Raw genomic sequence first — 26,113 nt, forward strand, 5'->3', positions numbered from 1 at the left:
GATTCACATCTTCAAAGACTGATTGGTCTTGATGAAAATTTAAGTAGCAAGTATTCTTGTAGACATGCAATTTGTTTATATTGGAAGGTCCTTTTAGAAACTTCTACCGCCTAGATTGTCAGGGCAATTCTTATTTCAAGTAGCCTTCTTACTTCTAGAACTAACGACGTCAGAGAAAACATATCAGTGACTCGGAATTCAACTAAATTGTAGGTCTATTGTCTAATACTTTTCATTATTTTCGCAAAATCTTAGGACTCGAGGGTGCTTTTATAGAGGAAAGATATGCCATGGTATAGGGCGTTTATGCTCCAAATTTCAATGTTAACTATAGCCAATACTATTAATTCTTTTTTTGTGTAGCTATGTGATGCTGGTATACCAATAGTCTCTTAATACATCACCGGCCAAAACAGTTTTAATAGATAGTTAATCAACTGAAGTTGATTAACTACCGTATCTATTGAAAATGTTTTGGCCGTATGTTTTTACCATACTATGGTAACTGTTTTTTAACCATATTATGATTTATATATTCTTATGCTATCTTTTCTCATGGTAGCCTACTATCCACTGTACCGTACGTTCTCTCTAGTAAAGTAGGCTATTAGGTTGTAACATATATGATACATAATACAGCCAACTTCAATATGCAACAGTTACCATCATTCGTTAATTAAATTGTGATAGAAATTACCAATGTTTGGATTTAAATAAAGGCTTTAATAAAAATTGTACACTAGTGATGAAACAAAATATAACAAGAAATACAAACCATGGAACGGTAATTGCTGCATATTAAAGTCAGCTGTAGGCCTATTTATCATGAACATAAAAACCAGAATCCAATCAAACAAAACATCCAATGATTTATTTATTTTATATTGAAAATGTCAATAATTGCTATGCTGCAATTGACTACATTAAATCCAATTGCTATTTGTATTTAATATTCAGGTTTATTTTCTACATTGGGATCTCAAAGACGAATCTACTGTACAGTGGCCTACCATAGAGAAAATATAACATAAGAAGACATCCCATGGTACGGTATAGGACGTTTATGTTACAAATTTCAATATTAACTCTATAGCCGATAGTCTAGAATTATTCTAGTAGTTCTTTCTTTGTGAAGCTCTGTGATGCTGGTAGTCTCTCATAAGGTACTGTGCCGTTCTTACACTCTTGCACTCCCAACAAAACAATATTTATGTAAAAAAAGAGAGAGTAGGGTTGTGTTAGTTCGCATCAAAACATGTTAAATTGTGGATTGCCTACCGGAAAAACGGGAATGATTTAGATCTCCAAATTTCGCCCATAGATTCTAAGAATATTAATCTCGTGCACCTCGAAGCCCAAATTTCAATTTTCCTTCTAGATTTTTCAGAATTAATGTATTCCATTCATGGGACATGAAGTTTCATGTGGCATACATTGTTCATTGTTGTTTTAAAATGTGTTTGTTTATAAGGAGGTTATAGCGTTGTTACAAGACAATCGATTTAGAGCTCAGTCGTGGTCTAGCGGTAGAGTAGGCTACTCGACCTTAAAGCGAATGTTTCTCGGTTCGAATCCCGGTTCCATCCAATTTTTTTTGTACTTGATTTTTTCCCTTGAAACGTATTATTATAAACTATTTTTTGATGGAAGTTGTTTTCATTATGATTGAACTTGAATTTCATCAAATAATTATTTAATGTAAAATTTTGCAACCAGTAGCCTACCTACAAATGGAATTGACATAGCATAATGCTGTATCAATGGAATTTATAAGAAAAACATGAATAGATCACAATAAAATTAGTAATAATTTATATTCTTCAGTTATAATGTACTATCAGACACAAATTCGGAAACGAATATTTATTCATTTCTTACAAAAAAAAAAGACTACAGGCATTAAGCCCAAAACAGTCTTCAATTATTTAGTATTGTAGGTTTTTTGTTAGGTACCGGTATTTGGGAAACTACTTGATTCAAATTGAGTAGGATCTAATCGATACTAAAATATTGATGTATTGAAAAAAATTAATATGATACTGTTAGGTTTTCAAGTATTATGTCTTCTCCAGTTATCTATTAGATAATAATGGAAAGAATTGGCTTATACACTTATTATACACATACGGTATAGGAAATACTGGTGAATATGAGTGACGCATCATCTTGAAAATGTGCATATAAATTCTTAATTTTTACCAAGGATGATTATAGCCCTATTTTAGATTCTTCAAGAATTCAGTAGCTCAAGTTTTTAATTAGACCCTTGCGCAGCTCGGGCTACCTGCTTGCAGGCACGGCCCTAGGGGCTTTGCCGCCCTGGGCGAGATCGGCAACCGCCGCCCCCCCTCCTCGCAAGTATAATTTTAAGAGGATTATAAAATTCTGAATGAAATGAGATCATTCGGAACTCTCTATCCCCAATGAGTACTGAGTTATGATTTATCAAAAATTAGTAAAATTTTAAGAAAAAATCAATTTTGATCATATTTAGTATTTGATCAACAATACATTTATAACAATGATCAACAATGTATATCCCGATTGTTCTGGGCGCAATTTTGTGCTCTACAATCTGAGACTAGGTAGAGCGCTCTATCTCATATAGATTTCCAGGTACACCTGACAACAATGCTCCTTGTATTGTGGAAAACACCTAATTTTTAGCTTCAACCATCATCACCATCTATATTGTCCTCACAGTAATATTTTGCACAATGATATAAGTTCATGAGATTATGTTCTATGAGAATCACCCGTTATATGCACTTCATTTCAGTATTTCCTAGTGGAGAGGTGGAGAGGCGCGCAAACACTTATAACTTTTGACAAAAAGCTCGGATCTCATCGTACTACACTTCACTCTTCCCGGCTTGTCAAGGCGGTTCAAAATCATGCTTCACAAGTCAAATTAGGTCAAAAAATGGTCGTGTGTACTTTTAAGCCGATATTCCCATACACAAAAAATGGCCAATTTCTATATTCAAAGCTGCATATCTTGTGAAATGCTTCAGATAAAATTTTCAAATCTAGTGAGGATGTGAGAGTGTTCCCCGTCTTTCTACTGCAATCGAATACTTTCAATTCCAATGTGATTCACAATGATTTTTAAAATGGCCTGAAAATATCAATTTTTAAGAAAGTTATTCAATTTTATAAAAATGACCAAAAATTACGTTTAGTTGAGTTTTTTGTTAATTGAATAACTTTCTCAAAAATTGATATTTTCAGAATCTTCTTGATTTATTCAATCAACAATACCATGAAGAATCTATCCTTTAAATCTCATGGATTTATCTCTTACCGAATTTGAAATGTCCTGTCCCAAAAATTTAAACTTTAGGCGCTCATATCTCTAGAAGTAAAGATCGGAGAAATATGTTTTCCTAAAAAAACTTTTTCATTTTAATAGGTTGATAATATAAAAATCGAAAAACTTTGAAAAATATCACCAGTAGAAAGTATATTTTCAGCCTTTGCACATCCTTAAGACAAAGACTGCAAAGAGTATTAGGCCTACTTAACTTGCTAAGTAATTAAAACTACAATTTCTACAAGTTTGTTCAACACACCTGTTCAATTAAGTAGAACTCGTCTGACCTTTGCATGGGGAAATTCCTTCACCAATTCTTTAAGATCTGGGAACTGAACTATTTTATGTTCGCTAGATCACTCAGCCGTTCCTGGCACATTGTTGATCTTAGGAAAGTCTTCATTAGCTCGAGGTTGGAAAACCTTCTTAAATAATTCCACTATTCACATTTGATATTATGAATTTATTATTTATTTGTATTTTAAAATTTTCCGCTCCTTAAAATTTGCTGCCCTCAAAATCGGCCGCCCGGTCCGCCCACCCCTGGGGCCGGGCCTGCCTGCTTGTAATTAATAAAAGACATTACTCAAAGTTAATCGGCTTCAGTTAACAGTAAGATTTAGGACATAAACGCCCTATACCATGGCATATCTTCTCATGCTATATTTTCTCTCTCTATGTTATTTAGTATTAATTTTTTCATACTCCGGTGAGCAACTAATTAAGATTCTGGAACAAAATTAATAAAATACTCACTTTTTAATATAGATCTTAGAAGAATAGAAATTGAAAATTTGTTATATTACAAATGAGATGAGAATAATGAAAGAATAATTCACTATCCATTGTAAATGTTTTATGTGTATATTATCACTATATTCAGATACTTATGTGCTTGCCTGGGGTGTTGAAGACACCTCTGCCAAGTTTATTGACATAGCTGTATAATCCAACAAATCAACAAAAACTGGTTAGTCCTAACTTACTATAATCAATATCTATGTTGAAGGTACTCAGACAAAGAGATAGCTAGCTAACAACCACGTCGAAAATTAATGAAATTTACAACACCGGGGTGTTTTGAACACCCCATGCGAGTACACAAGGGTTATAGGAACTTGTATCATAGAATAGAAAAATAGAATCTATTAAACTTATAGGTTACGGTATACGGCTTTCGTTCACATTATTTTATGTTTCTCACTGCAGCCTTCCAGAAGCAAAATATGAGTTCTTCAACGGACAATGCATCGTCTATAGTTTTGTCTTCAGCTGAAGATATGCCCAGCATCTACAATGTAACTATGGAGGACTCAAACTGGATTATGACATCTGCGTTCATAATACTCACCATGCAAACAGGTCATCATAAATCTGCACAGCCTTTTGTGAGGTCCACGTTATAATGACAGTGGAGAAAGATAGGATAATAGCGTTGCCGATTCTCCACCTTGCCACTGCCTCCTATAGAGGATACCTACCTAGCTGATATATCTGATGTGATATCAACCACGGTATTTAGATGAAACGGTAGGGGTCATGAAATGTGTGCGCAGTGGCCAGCCAGCTAGATTGCGTAAACGTATGCACGATTGCATGAAACGTATTTGTTAAAAACAGATGATTGAATATAAAATGACGTCAGCTACTCCGGAAATTTAGCACAAACATACGCGTGACACCTACCGTCTTTTTCTATATACCGTGATATCATTTGCCAATGAATTATATTTTTCAATGATTTAATAATTAATTCTCATGATTGAGATTTAATATTTCGTTAATAATATTTCTACATTGTTGAAAAAAATCTGGCAACGTCGCGAAGCTGAAAAAGGATAGCGCTATCTGCTTTGTCGAATGATAGACAAGGATAGCAACACCAATGTTAATCAAATACTGCCATTATAACGTGGACATCACTATACAGGAATTCACTTTAAAAACACTTTTTCAATACAAATTGATTAATGATTAAACTGTAATCAACTAAATTGGTAGAATTTTCAATAATGGACCAATTATCATGTGGTTTACGAAAAAACAAAGATTAGCGGTCCTAAATGTAGCCCTACATGATTAATTATTTCATGAACGTATCATGGAAATTGTAAGTGTTCTAAAAATAAACCAAGTTAATTTTTTCGAATTTATTTATATTTAATTTTGCTTTGATAACAAATAATGACCTAGTTAAAAAAAATGCAAGCAAATGTTGCCTTTGGGTTGCGGAGAATAAACAGAGATAAATATTTGAATTTACCAAATACCAATTATTATTAATAATTAATAAACCAATAAAATTAGAATTATTCAACACTTTTTTCCTCTACATGTTAATTTTTTAAACTCTTGTTATTTCCATTGCTTCAAATACAAAATAATACTCTTGTCGATTCACATCTACTTAAAAAACACAAGCTGTTTAGCAATAGAAAACTGTATTATAAAGCCACCAGATACTATCGCATTTTCATAACCTTTTTTCAATCGAATGAGTTATTAAAAACCTTTTTTCGATTACTATCCACGGTACCTCGAACGAAAATTCAGTAGAACAGAAAATAATTGATTTATTATTGTATTGCTAGTGAAAGCAGTTACCGTAATTATTATGTAAATAGAAACATACGGTTACAAAACTATTATCACGGAAATGATAACTATGGGTAATATTTTAATTTATGATAATACATTAATAAAATTAATAACATTAGAGGCAGATGGATTTGATAAGAATTAGCATTTGTTCAAATGCTAATGAATAAATAATTATTATTGATCGAATAGCCAAAGTTAACTGCTTTAAACCACCCTGATGAATTCCTCTACTGCAATTATTGACAACAGAGTTAACAGCTAGATGGAAATTCGATGAGAGCCGAACATTATTTGGCTGGCTATATAATATTATTTTTTTGCTGTAGCAGAAGTCTTCGGGGTGGTTTACAGCATTTAACTTTGGATTTCATTTGATAATAATAATATTACCTATCTTACAGTTTTTAAACATAAGTTAAATTCAATTTTATTTCCATCTTATTTGCTTTTTACTGTGACAATACATTTATTTTCAAACTAAAACGTCTGAATTGACGAATCACCTGTTATAACAGTGTATAATACTGTAAACAAAATGAAATAAAATAGATACCTATACTGTAAATGCAGATAAATAAAATGGAATGAGTAAACATTTAATTTGCTTAATCATTGGAACATTTTTCAGGTTTTGGAATGTTGGAGTCCGGATGTGTATCAATAAAGAATGAAGTTAACATAATGATGAAAAACATTGTTGACATTTTCTTGGGGGGATTCACATATTGGTTGTTCGGATATGGACTCAGCTTCGGATATGATGCCAATTTAGGAAATCCATTTATTGGTAGGTGTATAGAAAGTGATGAATATACATGTTCACTTGAAAAAAACATGACAAAGATTTTATTAATTTTTTAACCTTTTCAGGTGTAATCTATCTAGTTTTTTTAAATAAAAAGATGCTCTGAAAAATCAGCTGACGTTTCAAAAATACTGGAATAATTACTATTATAAATATTCATATTATTAACACCTGCTTAGCACAGTGGGAAAGGGGTGGGGAATTTTCTTATGTTCATACATTTCACCCCGACACATATTATTATAGTGGGGTATCATAATTAGAACTAAGTTTAGTATTATCAACTGTTGTATGTATAATATAATAATTATGTATATGTTTTGTCAATAAACTCCTCTGGTTGCAATTCAATGGCAATCAGAGAAATTATCAATTATTAAACTATCCCAAAACAAAGCTGAGTGTTAAAAATATTTCACTTTTAAGACATTTGAACATTTGTTACCTGGACGAATACAAGCTGATTTCATTTGATTTCCAAGTTTCATAAAACTTCAAAAATAAGCTTATAATCTGTATTCCTTCTTGAAGGAAATTGTTTATTTTTCAATTATTTAAGATTAAAAAAGTTAATTTGTTGTTAACCAGAAATCCCTGAGAGAAGTATTGTGTTGTAACATGACACTTAATAAATGTAATGTATGCACCCATGTAAAATGTGTTGTACTATTTAGACATATTGTGTAATGTGCACAATGAAGCAGCATAGTTGCTTAGTTATGATTTTTTCAGGTACAGGGCAGTTTGCTTTGGATGTGGAACCTGGTGATCCTTATATGGGGCCTATATTTACAGCATTTCTATTTCAACTATCATTTGCTACCACTGCAACAACGATAGTATCTGGAGCCATGGCTGAGAGGTAAAACAATAAATAGTGTATTACACAATTTTGATGAATAATTTGTAAATTAATCGATCAATTCTTTCGTTGATTGCTGTTTCAAATGATCCAAATCATACCATCAAATAGGATAAAATATAAAATATATTAAACGGGAAGTCCCTGCAAGGTTCAAAAAACCTGAGCGCAGATGCTCAGTGTTCAATGATTAACAATAATGCAAGAAAATAATAAAGGGATAACATGCAACTTAGTTATGTTAACTAACATTCATGGAAAATATCGGGAAGAGAAACAGGGAGTGAGGAAGAGAAGAGAAAATAGCAAAGTGGAGGCATAAGGGAAAGAAAAGAATATTTTAAAAATCATAACTATGTAATATATGTATGAATTCCTATTAGCAATTCTCTATTAAATTTACTAGTGATAAAATCGAAACTACTCGTATTTATTGAAAAATATGAATGATCATTTCGTTAGAAAAAGAATAAATAGTGCTACTCAAATGTACTGAAATTACACAAAATATAAGTAATAATAGAAAATTCTCAATCACAATTTTCAAAGAGGCTCATATAATAGTTGGATTACACTTACTATTACTATAGTTTCAACAATTAAGTTAATTAAAACATAACAGTTTTCGGAGTGACTAGTAAAAAGCTTGATCCTAGTCCTACTCATTCAATTATTTTCTCAATAAATGTGATAGGTTATAACAATGAAGAAGTGGAAAACGGTTCATAGGAATAAGCAATATGAAAGCAAATTATTTATGAATAACAGATAACGTTGCTATTCTATAAATACAATGCAATCCTTCAATGTTAATTAGGTTTATTCTATAAATAGAATTATGAGAGATGTGAAAATTTTTGTTTCTTAATATAGAATAGGTGTAGAACAGATGTATTATGTGAATGATTAAAATAATACATGATTAATAAATGAAAAATCATTGCAAAATGGCCTATTGTGATCAACATATTATCTACTTTACAGTATTATCTACAAAGAGATGATATTATTTCTATATAGCTCCTCCTACTTATCCTTATATTGTAGAACAGAAAAGTAATGAAGTCACTGGACCAGATTACATACGATTTCTAAAAAAATGCATTGAGTTATTAATTTTTGATTTCATTTTTAAAAATAATACCTATCCTCTTCACCTCTAGAGCTACATTTTGTTCAGTTTTACATTTTATAAGCTCAAATCAATGCGATAATAAATATTTCAACTGCTGAATAATCGGTAATTGTAAAACGTTTCAAGCAATAATAGACTTCTGTACTGTACTGTAGACTTCTAAGTACTGTTATTGGTGAGATGTAGTGATATTTTATCCATAATGAAACACTGGAATATTGTCTAGAAATATCACCATTTATTGAAAAATGACATGCAAGTTTCCATACCTATGTTTTCATCTTCGCAGTCTTCACTGAAAACATGCATGTAATTTTTCAATAAAGTCCTGATATTTCAAGACAAAATTCCAGTGTTTCATTGATAAAACTTTAGTAATAGGGTCATAGTGAATACGGTCATAATGAAGCAGATCACTGTATAACTCTTTTGGAATGTACATGTAATACAGGTGGATCCCCTATAAATTGTTTCACAGTTGTGAGATACAAAATTGTAATTTATTAATATTCATTGTGGATACAATAATTATATGGATTATATTATAAATATAATTGTGATAGAATAACAGGCGTGGCTCAAAATTATTCTACTCCCAAATTTTGATAACATGACAAGAAAAGGTTAATATGTTTTACTGTTGAAAGTAATGGCCCTGTTGCACAACAGCCGGTTTAATTTTAACCATGATTAATTCCACGAGAACCAATCAGAGAAGGCGTTTTTGAAAAGACGGCTTCTCTGATTGGTTCTTGTGGAGTAAATCATGGTTAAAATTTAACCGGCTGTTGAGCAACCGGCACCAAGTCTTATTGAATGAATGAATGAATTTTATTTGCCAAAAACAAAATACAAAAAAGCTTTACAAAAAATAAATATAAGTATATGCTACTGCATTTAAACCAAGATACATACATTTATTTAATTAGATATAATAACTATCCTTTACATTACAAACAATAGTTTTAAAATGAAGATTCAATTTATGATCACATGCATAAGTACAGTAGGTGAGGCAAAAACACCAGCAAAAGGAAGATTCCTTGTGCGCCAGTGTGAGTCGTAAATCAGCTTAATCAGGGATGTAATATATAAGCTTGAATCTAGCGTATGAAGTGTTCGAAAATATAATTTATAATATGAAGTTGATTATTGTATAAAAGTCAACGATTGGAAATAATTCAAGTTTAGCCATGCCTCTATGGCTCTTTTTCTGTGTTTATTATTTCGGAAATTATTAAGAGGAAATTCACTTTCTAGTATATTAATGAATTTACTGCTAATGTAGTAAAGTTGCCTTCTAAGAAGAGCTGAGTTGGTGTTATATATTTCATATTTTCTTATTGTATTAGGTCTAAGATTATAATTTATGTCATCATTTATGATAATAATTTATTATTATTTTAACTAATAATACAGGGAAGTTAGCAGTAAGTTTTATGAAATAGGCCCTTGTTGTGATGGATTGACATGGATTTTTATATTGTGAATTATAAAATGAATGTTTGTTTGACAGGTGTAACTTCAAAGCCTATTGTCTGTTCTCATTCTTCAACACAATTGTCTACTGCATACCCGCTGGCTGGGTATGGGGTGACCATGGATTCCTCCGATCTCTTGGCATGGTGGATATAGCAGGCTCTGGTCCTGTCCATTTGGTTGGAGGAGTTTCAGGTGATAACACGAAATGGGTTCGGATTCCACCTGTTGCCATGAATTTCCACAATCCGAGATACCCCATATTGTTCAAAAGTGTCGACGACGATTCAGGATTATTGCCTGAAAACTTGAATGGAGAAAATAATTCACTGATCTAACTAACCTAACCTAACCTAACCTAACATTTTATTACATTTTGAAACGTAGGCTATCTCTTCAAAAGTTCAATCGAACTTCTATTAATGAAAAAAAAGACTTCTTATTTATAATAATTGAACGAGTGTGGATTTTTTTCAAATATCTGTATCCAACTCCCATTGTAGTTTCAGTAGTCAGTAATATTGCACAAGAATAATACATTAATTATTAATGTTATAACTTGATGAGAATGTTTGAACCAACAAGTAGGCCTAACCTGCAGCTATGCAGATGCTGAAAGGCTGTTCGGTGCACCTTTTTATTTTTATTTAAATTAGATAATCTTTTTCAATATAATTGTTAAGATCATCATAAAGGTGCGTACAGATTTACGCGCCGTGAACATGAGCAATTCACTTTTAATCAGCTGATACCAAGCTTTTTATATCTGTATCTTACCGTTTCTGTAAAAATACAGATATAGTCAGCTGATTAAAAGTGAATTGCTCATGTTCGCGGCGCGTATATCTGTACGCACCTTTAGAGTGAGAAAAAGTTGTAACTGAAATTTTTAAGTGGTCTAATAAGCGAGTTATGGGTTTTTGACGTGCTAAACTCCGTTTTCTTTCCAGATCATAAACGGTTTTGGATTTTCCATTGGATTTTTTTAATACATTCAGTATATCATTGGGTTTGTTCTAATATGCTTTTATCGCGATTAATGCCAAAATAACAAAATTATCGAATTTACAAAAAATGTTACTTTTTTATTTATGGACGATATGGGGAATAAAATGTTTTAGTTTGGAAAGATACATTTTTTGAATTTTTAAGAGAAATTCTAATAATATAGTCGAAACAGTTTATGATCTGGAAAGAAAACGAAGTTAGCACTTCAACAACCCATAACTCGCTTATTAGACCACTTAAAAATTCAAGTTGCCACTTTTTTCACTCTTATATTGATCTTAACAATTATATTGAAAAAGATTATCTAATTTGAATGCAAAAAGTGTAGCGAATACCGAACAGCCCTAATAGGCCTTAAGCTGTGATATATAAGCGGATCATATTTTGGCCCAACCAAAATTAAATGTGGACTGTGAGTGGCACAGAGTCCAGCTTCGAACTTTGGGTGGGGCGTGCCCTTTATTTCATGATAATTTCTTTGACCCACTCAGAAGAAAGGCCCAATTGCCAGATCATCTGTTAAATTTGCCTTACGGGGAGAAAGAACTAGACTTCCTTCTGATTCGACGAACAATGTAGGAAGCAGGCTTTTCATCAGAGTGGGGGCGATCAGTGTAAATGAAGAGGAACACTTATTCTTAACGAGAGTTGTCAAAATCGCTCAAAAATAAACCCGAATTTTATTAAAACTACAATGTTTATAGAAATTTTATTTGTGCCAAACGATTAAACCTCTATTCCATCAACATTTTTTTCTGATTAAACATCTGAAAATTGTATGATAGTATTGAAATCAACATTGATCTATCCATCAACATTTTTTTTCTGATTAAACATCTGAAAATTGTATGATAGTATTGAAATCAACATTGATCTATCCATCAACATTTTTCTCTGATTAAACATCTGATAGTATTGAAATTAGGTGAAAACTAGTGTTTGCAGATTTGATAAGTTAAAATTGAATCTGGCTGCTTAGTCCAGGCAATGAATGCTCAAAAAAGGGTATAGAGGGAAAAGTTTGGAAGACAATTTTTGACCCCGCAGTTCTGTTTAGGGTAGTGAGGAGGTAAACATATCAGAAGTCCCCACCCCTACTGGGCTAAGGGGGTGTGGGTGGTTCGAAGGTACCATTTTTTTGGTTTCTCGCATATAACTCGAAAATTATGCATTTTACAGACATGACTATCCTATAAGAAATTGAAGCTTACATAATTTCCTACAATATTGATCTACAACTTTTCTATATCTCTTTCACTTTTCGAGATATCCGCTCTAAAAGATGTGACATTTTTGAAAAAGCACATATTCCTTCGATTGCTTGCTATTTTTGCTCTTATAACTTTTTAAATATCGATAGGAATGGATGGGAAATCCATGCTGATCATGAGCTTATAGAGCATCAAATTCTCTTCAATTTGATGTATAATTTCACAAGTTTACGCCCATCCCCACGACTGTTGCAGCAGCTTCAGTAATATGAGTGTGAGATCTTCAGTTATGCAATAATAGACCAATTGACAAAGGAATTTGGAGAGAATGTTTTGAACACAATTTTTGACTGTGCAGCTTTGTTGGGACCAGTTAGGGGTTGAACATATCATAATTCCTCATCCCTACCCCTTGTGCTAAAGGGATGAGGGTGGTTAAAAAGTTGCATTTTTCAATGTTTTACTTACACGCTCATATCTTGAGAAGAATGCGTTCAACCGACATGACTAACTGTTAATAAATTCTCTACAATATTTGCTCTGTGGTGATTTGTGATATCTCCAACAGTTTTCGAGATATACGCTCTTAAATGTGTGAAATTGTTAAAATAACAGCTTTTAATCCTATTTTTTTGATGTTTCAGGGCCTACAACTCTCCAACAATGCATCGTAAAAATGAATGCTCCTCACTGAAGATTTGTAGAGCTTTGTTTTCTCGTCAATTTGATGTATTATTTAACTACTTAATGTTTTCCTTCTACTGATTCAATGTTGGGAGTGAAATTTTCAACTCTGCAACAAGTGTCAACTTAGCAGTTCCACACCTTCAATAGAGATGCGTATTTTGGCTATTTTTTACCTCTCAACTAGTCTTCATTAAGCTACAAAGTAAAAAATTGTGTACCAAATTTTCCAGACTCAAATTTTCATTGTCAAGTGATCAATTGTTACAAAATTAAAATTTCACCCCACACATTGAATCTGCTATAACAATAGAAGGAAAACATCAAGTAGTAAAATAATACATCAAATTGAAGAGAAAAAGCTCTACAAATCTTCAGTGAGGAGCATTCATTTTTACGATGCATTGTTGGAGAGTTGTAGGCCCTGAAACATCAAAAAATAGGATTAAAAGCTGTTATTTTAACAATTTCACACATTTAAGGGCGTATATCTCGAAAACTGTTGGAGATATCACAAATCACCACAGAGCAAATATTGTAGAGAATCTATTAAACTTCATTTCTGAACAGTTAGTCATGTCGGTTGAACGCATTCTTCTCAAGATATGAGCGTGTAAGTAAAACATTGAAAAATGCAACTTTTAAACCACCCTCATCCCTTCAGCACAAGGGGTAGGGATGGGGAATTTTTATATGTTCACCCCCTAACTGGTCCCAACAAAGCTGCACAGTCAAAAATTGTGTTCAAAACATTCTCTCCAAAATAGAGAAATGCTCTATACGTTCATGATCATCATGGGATTTCCAATCGATTTTTAAAAAGTTATAAGAGCGAAAATTGATACAAAATGGGAGTGAAATGTCTTTTCAAGAGCGGATATCTCGAAAACTAAAGAAGATATAGAGAAAGTTATAGAATGGATATTGTAGGAAATTATCTAAGCATCAATTTTGTATATAACAGTTATGTCCTTAAGATACAAAGTTTTCGAGTTATATGCGAGAAACCAAAAAATGGTACCTTTGAACCACCCCTACCCCCTTATCACAGAGGGTAGGGGTGGGGACTTTTGATATGTTTACCTCCTTACTACCCTGAACAGAACTGCGAAGTCAAAAATTGTCTTCCAAACTTTTCCCTCTATACCTTTTTTTGAGCATTCATTGCCTGGACTACTTACATTTTCTCATTTCTATAAAACGCTTGAAATTCTCTATTTTGAATTGTTATCTAAATTTTATTCCATACTATCCGTCAAGTTTTATAAAATACGCTTCCTAAGGTTAAAGGTTAAAAACAGTTATGGACAAATGTCTGTTGTTTACACCTGGATTGTCTATGAATAGATAAATAAATAAAATATGAAATTGATAAATACAAAATCAAATACGTTCGTTTCAAGAAAAGGGAACGGAACTGTGCTTAGCAGACTATCCACTATTATTGATTTAGGTATTTTCTACAGTGTTATACAATTAAAGCTTGTATTAAAAATGATTTGCTTTGCGATAAACTGTGACTCGATTACAGCATTTGCATCTGCATCAATGCTTGGTCCTCGCCTTGGACGCTATATGCATGGAACTAAGCCGTTGCCACTGGGAACACCCGTTAATTGCTGTATGGGGCTGTTTGTTCTATGGTGGGGTTGGCTGGCTTTCAACTCTGGAAGGTAACACCCACCATATACTAAACAAAACTATATTATTTCAAGTATATATTAGATTAAACTATATATTTATAAGATTATTTCTGTAATCTCTGGTAACACGTTAAGCTACAGTGAGGCCCACGTTGTAATGGCAGTGGAGAAAGATAGAACAGCGTTGCCTTGCTGTTGTTTACACCTGGATTGTCTATGAATAGATAAATAAATAAAATAGCAAAATGATAAATACAAAATCAATTACGATAGTTTCAAGAAAAAGGAACGTAACTGTGCTTCAGTTCTGGAACTGTGATCAGTAAAATACAGGGTGAGTTATCCACTGAAACATAAAGTCTCACCTCCACTCTCAGATCAGAAAAAACACTCATCTTCAAATGCTTATAACTCAAGAATAGAAGTGAATTTCGTCAATGTGATGACATAATATTTAGTTTATTAGAAAACCCATATTTTCTAAGACTTTCTTTTTCCGATATTGAACTCTCATATTTATTACATTTACTGTCGTTTTTGGTTTCCATTTCTTTGACTGTATAATTTTTATTGCATTTGTATTTTCTGCTAACGACGTTGTTAAGTTTAGTGGTAGAGTGGACATTACTGTCCAAACTTCGCCACGTCAACAAATAAAAAAGTCATTCTATTCCATAGAGGATGGCTGGTACCAGTAGGCCTATATCTGATGAATTATTAACTGTTGACCTAAAAAACAGGATGAGTTATCCACTGAAGCATAGTCTTACCTCCACTCTCAGATCACAAAAATCACTCATCTTCAAATGCTTATAACTCAAGAATAGAGTTAATTTCGTCATTGTGATGACATATTATTTGTTCCTCTCGTCAAGTGCTATCTATTATTATTTCTGCATTTTTAAAACACAATCTGACAAAGCTGTAGAACTAGAGAAGGATAGAGCTATCTGCTTTGACACGGATAGCAACATTGTTGTAAATCGAATACCGGTACTGCCATTGTAACGTGAACCTCACTATAGTTATACAAATAAGATTTATACAGCTGACTCGAATCCTAGCATTTGCTTGAAAATTACTTAGAACTGTAGCAATAAATTGCTAGCTTTTATAATAGAGAAACAATAGCATAAGTAGATATCCCATGGTAAGGGCGTTTATGTCGCAACTTTCACTGTTATCTCAAGCCGATAGTCCACGTAGTTCTTTCCCGTGAAGCTTTATAACGCTGGTAGTCTCTCATAGTGTGCCGTTCATACACTCTTACCCGTTCAAAACAGTAAAAATCGACAGTAATCGACAGTAATCGGCTTGAGATAACAGTAAAAGTTGCGACATAAACGCCCTATACCATGGGATATCTACTTACGCTATTGTTTCTCTATGCTTTTATTCAATCGACTACTTGCCCTTGGCAGTAATTGATTAATGATTAGGATTGGTGTTGCTTTTCATGTATATCACTCCACAAATCAGAGAGCGCTATCCTAATCTAGCTCCGAAAGGTTGGCAGATCGTTCTTAACAATATTTAAATATTAACCGTGATTAATTTCACGAGAACCAATCAGAAAAGTACTTTTTGATTAGACGGCTTCTCTGATTGGTTTTCGTGGAATCAATCACGGTTAAAATTTAACCGGCTTTTGTGCAACCAGGCCTAAGAGGTTGATGTTATCAATACCACTATCGTATTTGTTCAACATGTATAAACAAAATATATTAACAAATAATAAATAAATATATTAATAAAATATTCAATCTCTATTATGGCAATTTATTATTTATACATTTAAAAATATATTTTCTTGACGAATTAAACATAATTGATAATTTTAAACAAGAATAGACAGTTTATTTATATACCGGTCTCAGCTATATTCTATTGAGGCAGTGGCAAGGCAGAGAATAGGCAACGCTGTTCTCCTATCTCTTCTCCCGGCGGCCGGAAGGATAATATTATTTCATATCCTTCTCGGAGAGTCGACAATTATTTGTTGAAACACGGCTGATTTTTGTAGTTACATCACAATATTATAATATCGTTATTCAAATTGCATTCAATCTTCATTATTATTAATCATTTTTCATAGTTTGTGAAGTTCGTTGAATACTTAGCAATACTATCATTAAATGTAGAAGATTGTATAAGTCAATATATATTGTAACATACATGTATGAAGAACTTCAATCTAATCTTATCCAATCCAGTGCATTATAACATAGATACTATAGTTGGCACACGCATTCTTGAATTTATTGAATAACGAATTGTAATTATTACAATTAAATAATTATTTTTGAAAATTGCAGCACTTATGGAGTGAGTGGTGCGAAGTGGCAGTTCGCAGCTAAAGCAGCCGTAATGACAATGCTGTCTTCTTTTGGTGGTGGCTTTTCTGCACTTATCTACACACTTATTGTGAATAAAGGTTTTCCCAACATCATGGACTTGATTAACGGCGTTCTGGGATCTCTCGTTGCGGTCACTGGTGAAAATTTTCAATAATCAATTTATTTTATGTTTATTAATAAAGAAATAGTACCAAGAAAGATTTTTAAATTAAATAATTAAACATAATTGACCGAGCGAAGTGAGGTCTAAGATTCAAGTCGACGGTTTTGCATTTCTGTTTATGTTTATATTTTTGTTTATATTTATGTTCCGCATTTACAGCGAAACGCAGCAATAGATTTTCATGAAATTTGACAGGTATGTTCCTTTTAAATTTCGCGTCGACGTATACAGACTATACGGTTTTCTGAAATTAAGCATTCTAAGGATAATAAAAAAGGAAAAGGAGTCTCCTTTGAACGCCAATATTACCGTAAAAATCAGACTTAGAATTATTCATCATAAAACATCGAACATCTTGAAAATGTATCTTTCCATCAACGTTAGTAGACAATTGACTATAATACTACCCGTTCAAAAACATCGAACATCTGGAAAATGTATCTTTCCATCAACGTTGTAGACAGTTGCAGCCAGACCTGATAACAGCGCTCACACTCACATTCCGGGACGACACGTCAACGTACGACAGGACAGAAAGCTCTATGTTTATTTAGGATTTTTTCTAGACATCCTAAATTGATAAATTATTTATCAATTTTTTTAAAAAAACATAACAACAGGTCAATGTAACTTACTGAGCGCGGGGTCTACTGTTCACAGAACTACTAGTATTAAAATAGACGCAAGGGTCTAATTAAAAACTTGACAAACTGAGAACTAATGAAATAAAAGAAAAAACAAACTGAGACGTACTGAAATTTTGAAGAATTTAAAATAGGCCTACATTCTCGGTAAATTTAGAATCTTTATGCAAAATGTAAAGTTTATCAATTGAGTAGTTGAGACGTGATGATGCGTCATTCCTGAATTTCCTATCCCGTACGTGTATAAGCCAATTCTTCCCTTCATATTAAACATTCTAGATTATATTATTCTTCCAATTACATTGAATAAATTATTATTTAGATTCAGTCCAGTCCTTAAATTTTAATTCAGTTGAGATTTATTTTGTACAGACACATCGTCCGAGACAGTCATCAAATATGTCTCGATAAACTTTTCGTCTTAATTGTTCTACCTTCGTAAATGCATTCAGATCGAGGATCGTCATTAATGTCGGATGGTCTTACAAAACTCACTTACAGTCAAAAGGTATAGCAATCAGCCATACAACGCCTTACAACCCTAAAGGAAATGGGCAGGCGAAACGATACGTGGGGGTTGTTCGGAAAACCATGATTTAGGGCTTGAAAAGCCTTGCCTTGACGATTTGCAGGTGTGAAACAGCCCTTCCAGGAGCAGCACACTCAATCCGTGCACAGCTACCAATGCAAGCCCGCATCAACAGACCAGCACAAGTCTCTTCCTTCTTCGTTGTCAGCCCCTGGCACAGTCTCGTTGAACAAGCTAGTTAGAAGACCCTTTAGTCGAAGAGGATCAACTCATTCAAGCCAATCCCAAGTATGCATATGAATACATACAAATGATTGTGATCAAGATGTACGTGAATCCACAGTAGCTCTTCGTTATTTTGCACCTGATCCTCACAACTCTTTAATTGGAATTCTCTCCTAGGGGGGAAGAAAATATCCTCTCTTATTCAACCATTCATGTTCAGTTTTAGTTGATCGAAGCCTACATTTCTGGAAAGGTCTATACTTCTATTACAAATTCTCTTCAACAGCTAATTTTATTTGATTGTTTATATTATTGTAGGTAACAACTATCTACAACATGAATATCGGCTAACGCACAAGTTTATACTTATGCTAGTCGAGCCACAATATGAAAAATTATTGTATTTGACTCTCGCAAACAATGTGAATAATAGGTATTATATCCAATCATTTCAATCTTGATTATACTTTTTATATTAGTTTATTACTGTTATATTCATAAATTGTGCATTGTTGCATTCTGTTGTATTGAAACTTATGGTAATAAATTTGATTTGATATAAGCTTGCATTTTATTAAGTAACAGTAGGGCCCTGAATGTTATAACTATTTTGCAGCTGGCTGCTTTCTCTACCAATCTTGGGATGCCATATTTATAGGGTGCGTTGGTGGACTGTTGGCCTGTGTGACTATGCCTCTGATTGACAAGTTGGGCATTGATGATCCTGTAGGAGCCACTTCGGTTCATGGTAATAATACGCTTTTGAAACAGTTGAAACTAGTTATGTTGTGAAAAATGAAAGAGTTACTACTTGATATTATTACTGTAAAATTGAATATTATTAAATAGATATATTATTTTTAAATGGATATTATAGTCCAGGCAATGAATGCTCAAAAAAGTGTATAGAGGGAAAAGTTTGGAAGACAATTTTTGACCCCGCAGTTCTGTTCAGGGTAGTAAGGAGGTAAACATATCAAAAGTCCCCACCCCTACCAACTGTGCTTATTAATTCGATGCTCTATAAGCTCATGATCAGCGTGGATTTTTCCCATCGATATTCAAAAAGTTATAAGAGCAAAAATAGCAAAAAATTGAAAGAAAATGTGTTTTTTTTTTCGAAAATGTCATACCTTTAAGAGCGGATATCTCGAAAAGTAAAAGAGATATAGAAAAAGTTGAAAGATCAATATTGTTGGAAATTATGTGAGCATCAATTTTCTATATACCAGTTATGTCTTTAAGATACAAAGTTTTCGAGTTTTATGCGAGAAACCAAAAAATGGTACCTTTGAACCACCCCACCCCCTCAGCACAGGTGGTTGGGGTAGGGACTTTTGATTTGTTTACCTTCTTAATACCCTAAACAAAACTGCGGGGTCAAAAATTGTCTTCAAAACTTTTCCCACTAGAACACTTTGATGACTGGGCTATTATACAGTGAGTATAAATAAAGGGTACTTGATTCTATTGTGTTTCGATTTATGAGTACATTTTAACATGAGTCTGACTATTCAAAAGATAGGATAGGCTTCAGAGAACATTCCATCGGTAGTCTACTCATTTAAATAATAAATTTCATTGTAAGACTCTTTCCAGATTGTAATAAGTAGGTCTCGTTAGAGTGGTCAGACCATAAAGGTTTTCTTCCTGACATGTTCAGTCGCCATCATGCATTGGAACAATGAGAAGCGTGCATTTGCCGTTGAGACTTATTTCTCGAGCAGATGTTCTGAGATCAAAACCCAGCGCGCATTTCGAGATAGCTTCAATTTAGTCCCTTTGGCTACTGTCCCGCGTCCCGGACCGGAAATCAATATTGTTACGTGGGTCACTACGTTTAGACAAACTGCAAGTGCGACAAGACGAAGAACTGGAGTCCCTCGGCCCATTAGATCACCTGAGAACATTGAGGCAGTCAGAGTTGCGATCACCAAAGCGTTCTACGTGCAAACATACGTCTCCTCTTGGACTTTCTGATCGTTCTGTGAGACGAATTCTTCCTGATTATCTTCATTTCCATCAAGATGGCAATCGTGCAGGAACATTCTGAACATGACTTCAATTGAGGGAACACTTTCCAGGACGCCTCTTCTCAATTATGAGGAGTGATTTGGAGTGGCCAGCCCGATCTGCGAATTTGGACCCTTGTGATTTTTTCCAATAGGGTTTTTTTGGATTCCCTTGTTTATATGAACTGTCAAAGGATCTTACACGATTTGAAGACCAATATCAGGGAAGAACTTGCTAACATAACGCCTGTAATGCTGGCAGGAGTCATGACAAACGCCAGAAATTGGTTCACTCAGTGTATGGAGAATGGGGGACGTCACCTATCACCTGATTTGATATTCAAAACTAATTGAACAAAACTTTATATATGTGTCTACATTTAAAAAAATATAAATACAAACTTTCTGATCCACACAAAGAGTTTTATTTCCTTAAAAAAGGAAGTTTCGCTGCCGTACTCTGTATTATTATAACATTATCATTGTGTTGATGATAAACTGCTTTTTTTGTTTGTAGAATATTGTATTACTTTTGTATTTTTACAATATTTTGTAAACTTTTTCTTGAAAAGAATGAAATTTGATATTGATTGTTGAATTTTCAGGGATCGCTGGATTTTGGGGTGTTATTGCTGTTGGCCTTTTTGCAGGCAATCCTCAACCGATGGATACTACTTCTGGAAGAAGAGGCATATTGAATGGTAAGAAAAATGAAAATTTTACGATTCTGAAGAAGTTACTAATGTGGACAATTTGCGAAAAAGTAGTGAGATCCTCACTATAAATATCCTCTTCTGGAAGAAGAGGAATATTCATTGAATGGTAAGAAAAATGCTCCCTACTCACAGAGATTCTTCATGAATGAGAGAGTTGTAACGTAACACCAACAATGGAAAGAGCATGTTGAACAAAACAAATATCAACTGATGATAGGCTGTGTTGTGCTAAAAGGACGTAACTCCAAGAAGCAACATCTTTTGTACCTTTGAGATAAAAAAAGAGCATCTCTTGCATATGGAAAGATACATTTTCAAAAATGTTGGATGTTTTTGAACGGGTAGTATTGAAGTCTGATGGCCCTCCGCTGATAGGCAAAGCTACAGTACCCGAACTGAACTTGTATAAGACAATTCTTTCCTTTATATTATAGATTGGGGTGATAAATAAATAAATGTTTATTTCATGCAGGTGGCGATTGGTACCTTTTGGGTGTTCAATCATTTGGATGTCTTTGTCTCATTCTGTGGAGTCTTATAACAACAGTTTGTCTACTTTGGGTAATTTAATTTCAATTATTAACATTGAATCTCTATGATTAATTAATGTTTTTTAAAACTTGATCATTCACTTCACATATTCAACTTGATGTCTGAACTTGACTTGATTAAGCACTTTACTTTACATTCAACTTGATCATGCACTTCGAATATTTGACTTAATATTGTTTTAAGTTGAGACACTTTCAAGACTTATCAGAAGATCGTATGTTTATGAGTAATGTAAGCTGCAGTGAATATTGATTTGAGTCACATCATTATAAGTTGCATACACGCATAAATCTATTATAAAGCACGCTGTACAATGCACAAGTATTTAAACATACTAAAAAGTAAACTCATTGTGCAATATATTATACTTTGAGGTTCATATGCGTGATTTTATTATGAAAAATTGAAATATTTAAAAAAATTATTTCAGATTAATGAAATGTCACTGTAATGAAATACCCTACCTCTGCATCATTCATCATGTTTTTATTAAGCCGATCACTGTCAACTACTGTCAATTATTAGTGTGTTGTTGCGAGTGTAAGAACGGCACAGTATGAGAGACTACCAGCATCCCATATATATCTGCACCAAAAACAACTACTAGGACTATCGGCTTCAGTTATCAGTGAAATTTGCAACATAACTCCCTATACCATAGGATATCCTCTTATGCTATTACTTTCCTTGCCATATTATAATAGGTAAGGGAAGTATTGCTTTCCGAAAAAAATTAAGGTACACCAATTTCTAAATTTCTATACGTTTCAAGGTCCCATGAGTCCAAAAAAGTGGTTTTTGGGTATTGGTCTGTATGTGTGTGTGTGTGTGTGTGTGTGTGTGTGTGGTGTGTGTGTGTGTGTGTGTGTGTGTGTGTGTGTGTGTATGTGTACACGATATCTCATCTCCCAATAAACGGAATGACTTGAAATTTGTAACTTAAGGTCCTTACAATATAAGGATCCGACACGAACAGTTTCGATCAAATGCAATTCAAGATGGCGGCTAGAATGGAGAAAATGTTGTCAAAAACAGGATTTTCGCGATTTTCTCGAAAACGGCTCCAACGATTTTGAATAAATTCACACCTGAAATAGTCATTGATAAGCTCTATCAACTGCCACAAGTCCCATATCTGTAAAAATTTCAGGAGCTCCGCCCCATCTATCCAGATCATGATTTTAGATTCTCAATTATCAGGCTTCAGATACAATTTGAACAAAACATTTTGAGTCGAGAAGATTGAGCACCAAAATCTCTACAATTGATGTTGAGTAACATTTTCACCTAAAATTGAAAATAAGCTTGAAAATCGAGAAAATATGATTATTCAATTTTCAAACTGTCGGCAACTGTTGATTCTATTAAATGATCCACTATGAAGATGAAGAGATAGCAGACCTCGTGTGTCTCCAGCGTTATTGTCCTGTCACCAGCTGGCTCAGATCTTTGAATAGTAGACTTGAGATGCGCGTGAACACTAGCGTCAGGTAATCAATTTTCATAACGGCAAGGAAAGTTGTGTGAGTGCACCACACCAGATTTTTTTATCTATGGTATGACCTATTTGAAATTTGCAGTTGATCAACAAGGTGATTGCAATTAGGATGGAGCCACATGAGGAGTTATTGGGTGCCGATTTCGCCGAACATAGGGTGCTGCACGCTGGGGTGGGAGTCAGCAGGGCCGTATCCCAGCTTGACAGGTGCGGACATCAAATACGTTCCAACTCCATTCAGGCGATCGGATCCAATCCTGGTGAGATAATAGAATTATGCTCATACCATTCTACAGACTTTTTCATTTGTTTTTTAAATATTTTCTTTTCAATCTTTTTCCTTCGCGAATTACTTGTTAATGATCACTTTCAAGGTATTTAATTACGACATAGCAGTCTGATTTTTATGATTACAAGTTATTAGCTTCTACTCACGTTTTTGGAGCGCTTTCGGATATTGGGCCTTTTTCAACACTTTGAGTATTTGAAAGTGATTATATTCTCTATAGGTGCGTACAGACTTCTGCGCCACGAACATCTGCATTTCACTTTCCATCAGCTGGTTATATGCTTATTATAATTATATGTATCTTACCGTTTCTGTACAAATAAAGATAATTAGCATAGCATCAGCTGATGAAAAGTGATTTAATCATGACTGTGTTAAGAGAGCAATTATGCAATGCCATTCCTTGTACTCTCATATGTATTTTCAAATAATGAATAAATTTGAATTAAATTTGTCACAGCCACTTATGAAAATAATCTTTGAATTATTGTAATTTTTCTACCACCTGGATAGTTTTTCCACATCCTATCCTACCTTCCCATCTTCCACTTTCCTGTCACACCTTTTCCCTTGCTGTTATATCTCAAGGATACAGCTATAGATAGTATATCCTCAAGGATATTGTAAACAATCCTTGTTTATACCTTACCTGCCTATTACATGGGAAACCATATAGTTGACAAGGTATTTTCTCTCTTTTTTCCAGCTCACCACATCACATTAGCAATTCGTCTTGTGTTTATTGTGTTACACAGCTACACACACACACACACACACACACATCGATTTTCATTCGTACGATATTTAGCCGTCCTTGTAAATTCTATTAGATTAAACAGATGATTTCAAATAGATTATGTTTGTCAGGTTCCGTTTAATCGGCAAAATTTCGTACGAACAAAAATTGATGTGTGTGTGCAGGGCTTTATATGTATTATATGAACTATCATTACAAATGAACTTTTCATCAGCATTTTGAGAGAAATAGTACATACTAGGCAAGGCCTAGTTCTCCTCCATGGTCATAATTTTATATTATGAATATAGTTTTCTGTACAATAAATGGAATATACTTTTCTCATTTTACTTTTTGTGTATTGTGAATACATTGAATTGAATTGAACTATCCGTTAAAATATCATCCAGCTAGTTAATAAACCGTGCTCCGCAAGTCAATTAAAAACTTGGCAAACTGAAAACTCGACCTACTGAAATCTTGAATGATTCAAAATAGGACTATAAGCATCCTCGGTAAATTAAGAATCTATATGCAAAATTTCAAGTTGAGTAGTTGTGACGTGATGATGCGTCATTCAAGAATTTCCTATACCGTACGTGTTTAAGCCGATTCTTCCCTTTATTATATTATTATAGATAGATAAACATATCCGTATGAAACATTATTATCAAAATATTAGCCATTCATATGATATGAGAATTTAAGACCTATACACCAAAATATTAGTTTATCTACATTAATGTGAACATTACAATCAATCGTAAAACAGCAACAGGGGTCTTTTTGCACTGCATTTTCATGACTATAATATAATGTGATATGTGAACGACTTGATGAACATCATAACATAGTTTCCGATGCTGATGGCATCAACATTAAAACTCAGTTTCTGTTGCTGGCAGCAGATTTCAGTTTGTCAAGTTTTCACTAAATCAAGTATTCAGTTTGACAAGTTTTCAATCCGACCAGTTTTCAGTAGTCTAGGTACGTCAATTTTTCAGTATATCATTAAATGATGTATGATTTATCAATTGTGATTTTATGATGTCTTTCTTGCAGGACACGAGAACTTTCTGGAGAAATACATTGAAAAACGTTTGCGAAAGTTCAATGTGAGAGACATGCACGTGAGAGGGAAAGAAATCGATGATCAATTGATGAATATGGGAACAACCAGGACTAGTCACTTGCAGGATGCAATAAGCTACATTCATGTGGACTCTCAGTTTAATAGTTCTAGGAAGAAGTTCAATAAGAGTGTAAAACCTGCAAAATTGGCTTGGTTGAATTGATTTCATTTCAATTGTTAGTAAGCATTCTTATTAGATTAAACAAGGATAGCTAGAATGAGCAATAATTATAAATTAATAATAATTCAAATTATTTGCTCATAATTCTTAAGTAGGTACTTAGATGACAACAGCAGACTCGCTTCGCTCACCTGCATTCTTCATTTGAGCTTGCTTCCATTGTCAAATAGTAAAATACAGACCAAAATTGAACATATTCTGTCAAATGGTTTTTGAAAAAACGCGGAGAGAATGCTGGGAAAGCGCAGTGGAACCACCTATAGTGAGGTCCAGGTTATAATGACAGTATTTGATCAACTTTGGTTTTGCTATCCTTGTCTATCATTCGACAAAGCTGG

At 33.5% G+C, this 26,113-nt stretch overlaps 1 protein-coding gene across 1 annotated transcript; it reads left to right on the plus strand.

Annotated features, from left to right (window-relative positions):
* Positions 1-64: 64 nt before the first annotated feature.
* LOC111053677 (putative ammonium transporter 2) lies at positions 65-25,874 on the plus strand. The gene is made up of 12 exons (XM_022340592.2): positions 65-209; positions 4,523-4,675; positions 6,543-6,701; positions 7,452-7,581; positions 10,233-10,390; positions 14,630-14,771; positions 17,057-17,235; positions 19,276-19,407; positions 21,277-21,372; positions 21,860-21,948; positions 23,520-23,697; positions 25,525-25,874. Exons 2-12 carry the CDS (start codon positions 4,540-4,542, stop codon positions 25,755-25,757), a joined length of 1,632 nt encoding a protein of 543 aa, XP_022196284.1. The 5' UTR covers positions 65-209; positions 4,523-4,539; the 3' UTR covers positions 25,758-25,874.
* Positions 25,875-26,113: the final 239 nt, after the last annotated feature.

This window comes from Nilaparvata lugens, chromosome X (genome assembly GCF_014356525.2).
Source record: "Nilaparvata lugens isolate BPH chromosome X, ASM1435652v1, whole genome shotgun sequence".
NCBI lineage: Eukaryota > Metazoa > Arthropoda > Insecta > Hemiptera > Delphacidae > Nilaparvata > Nilaparvata lugens.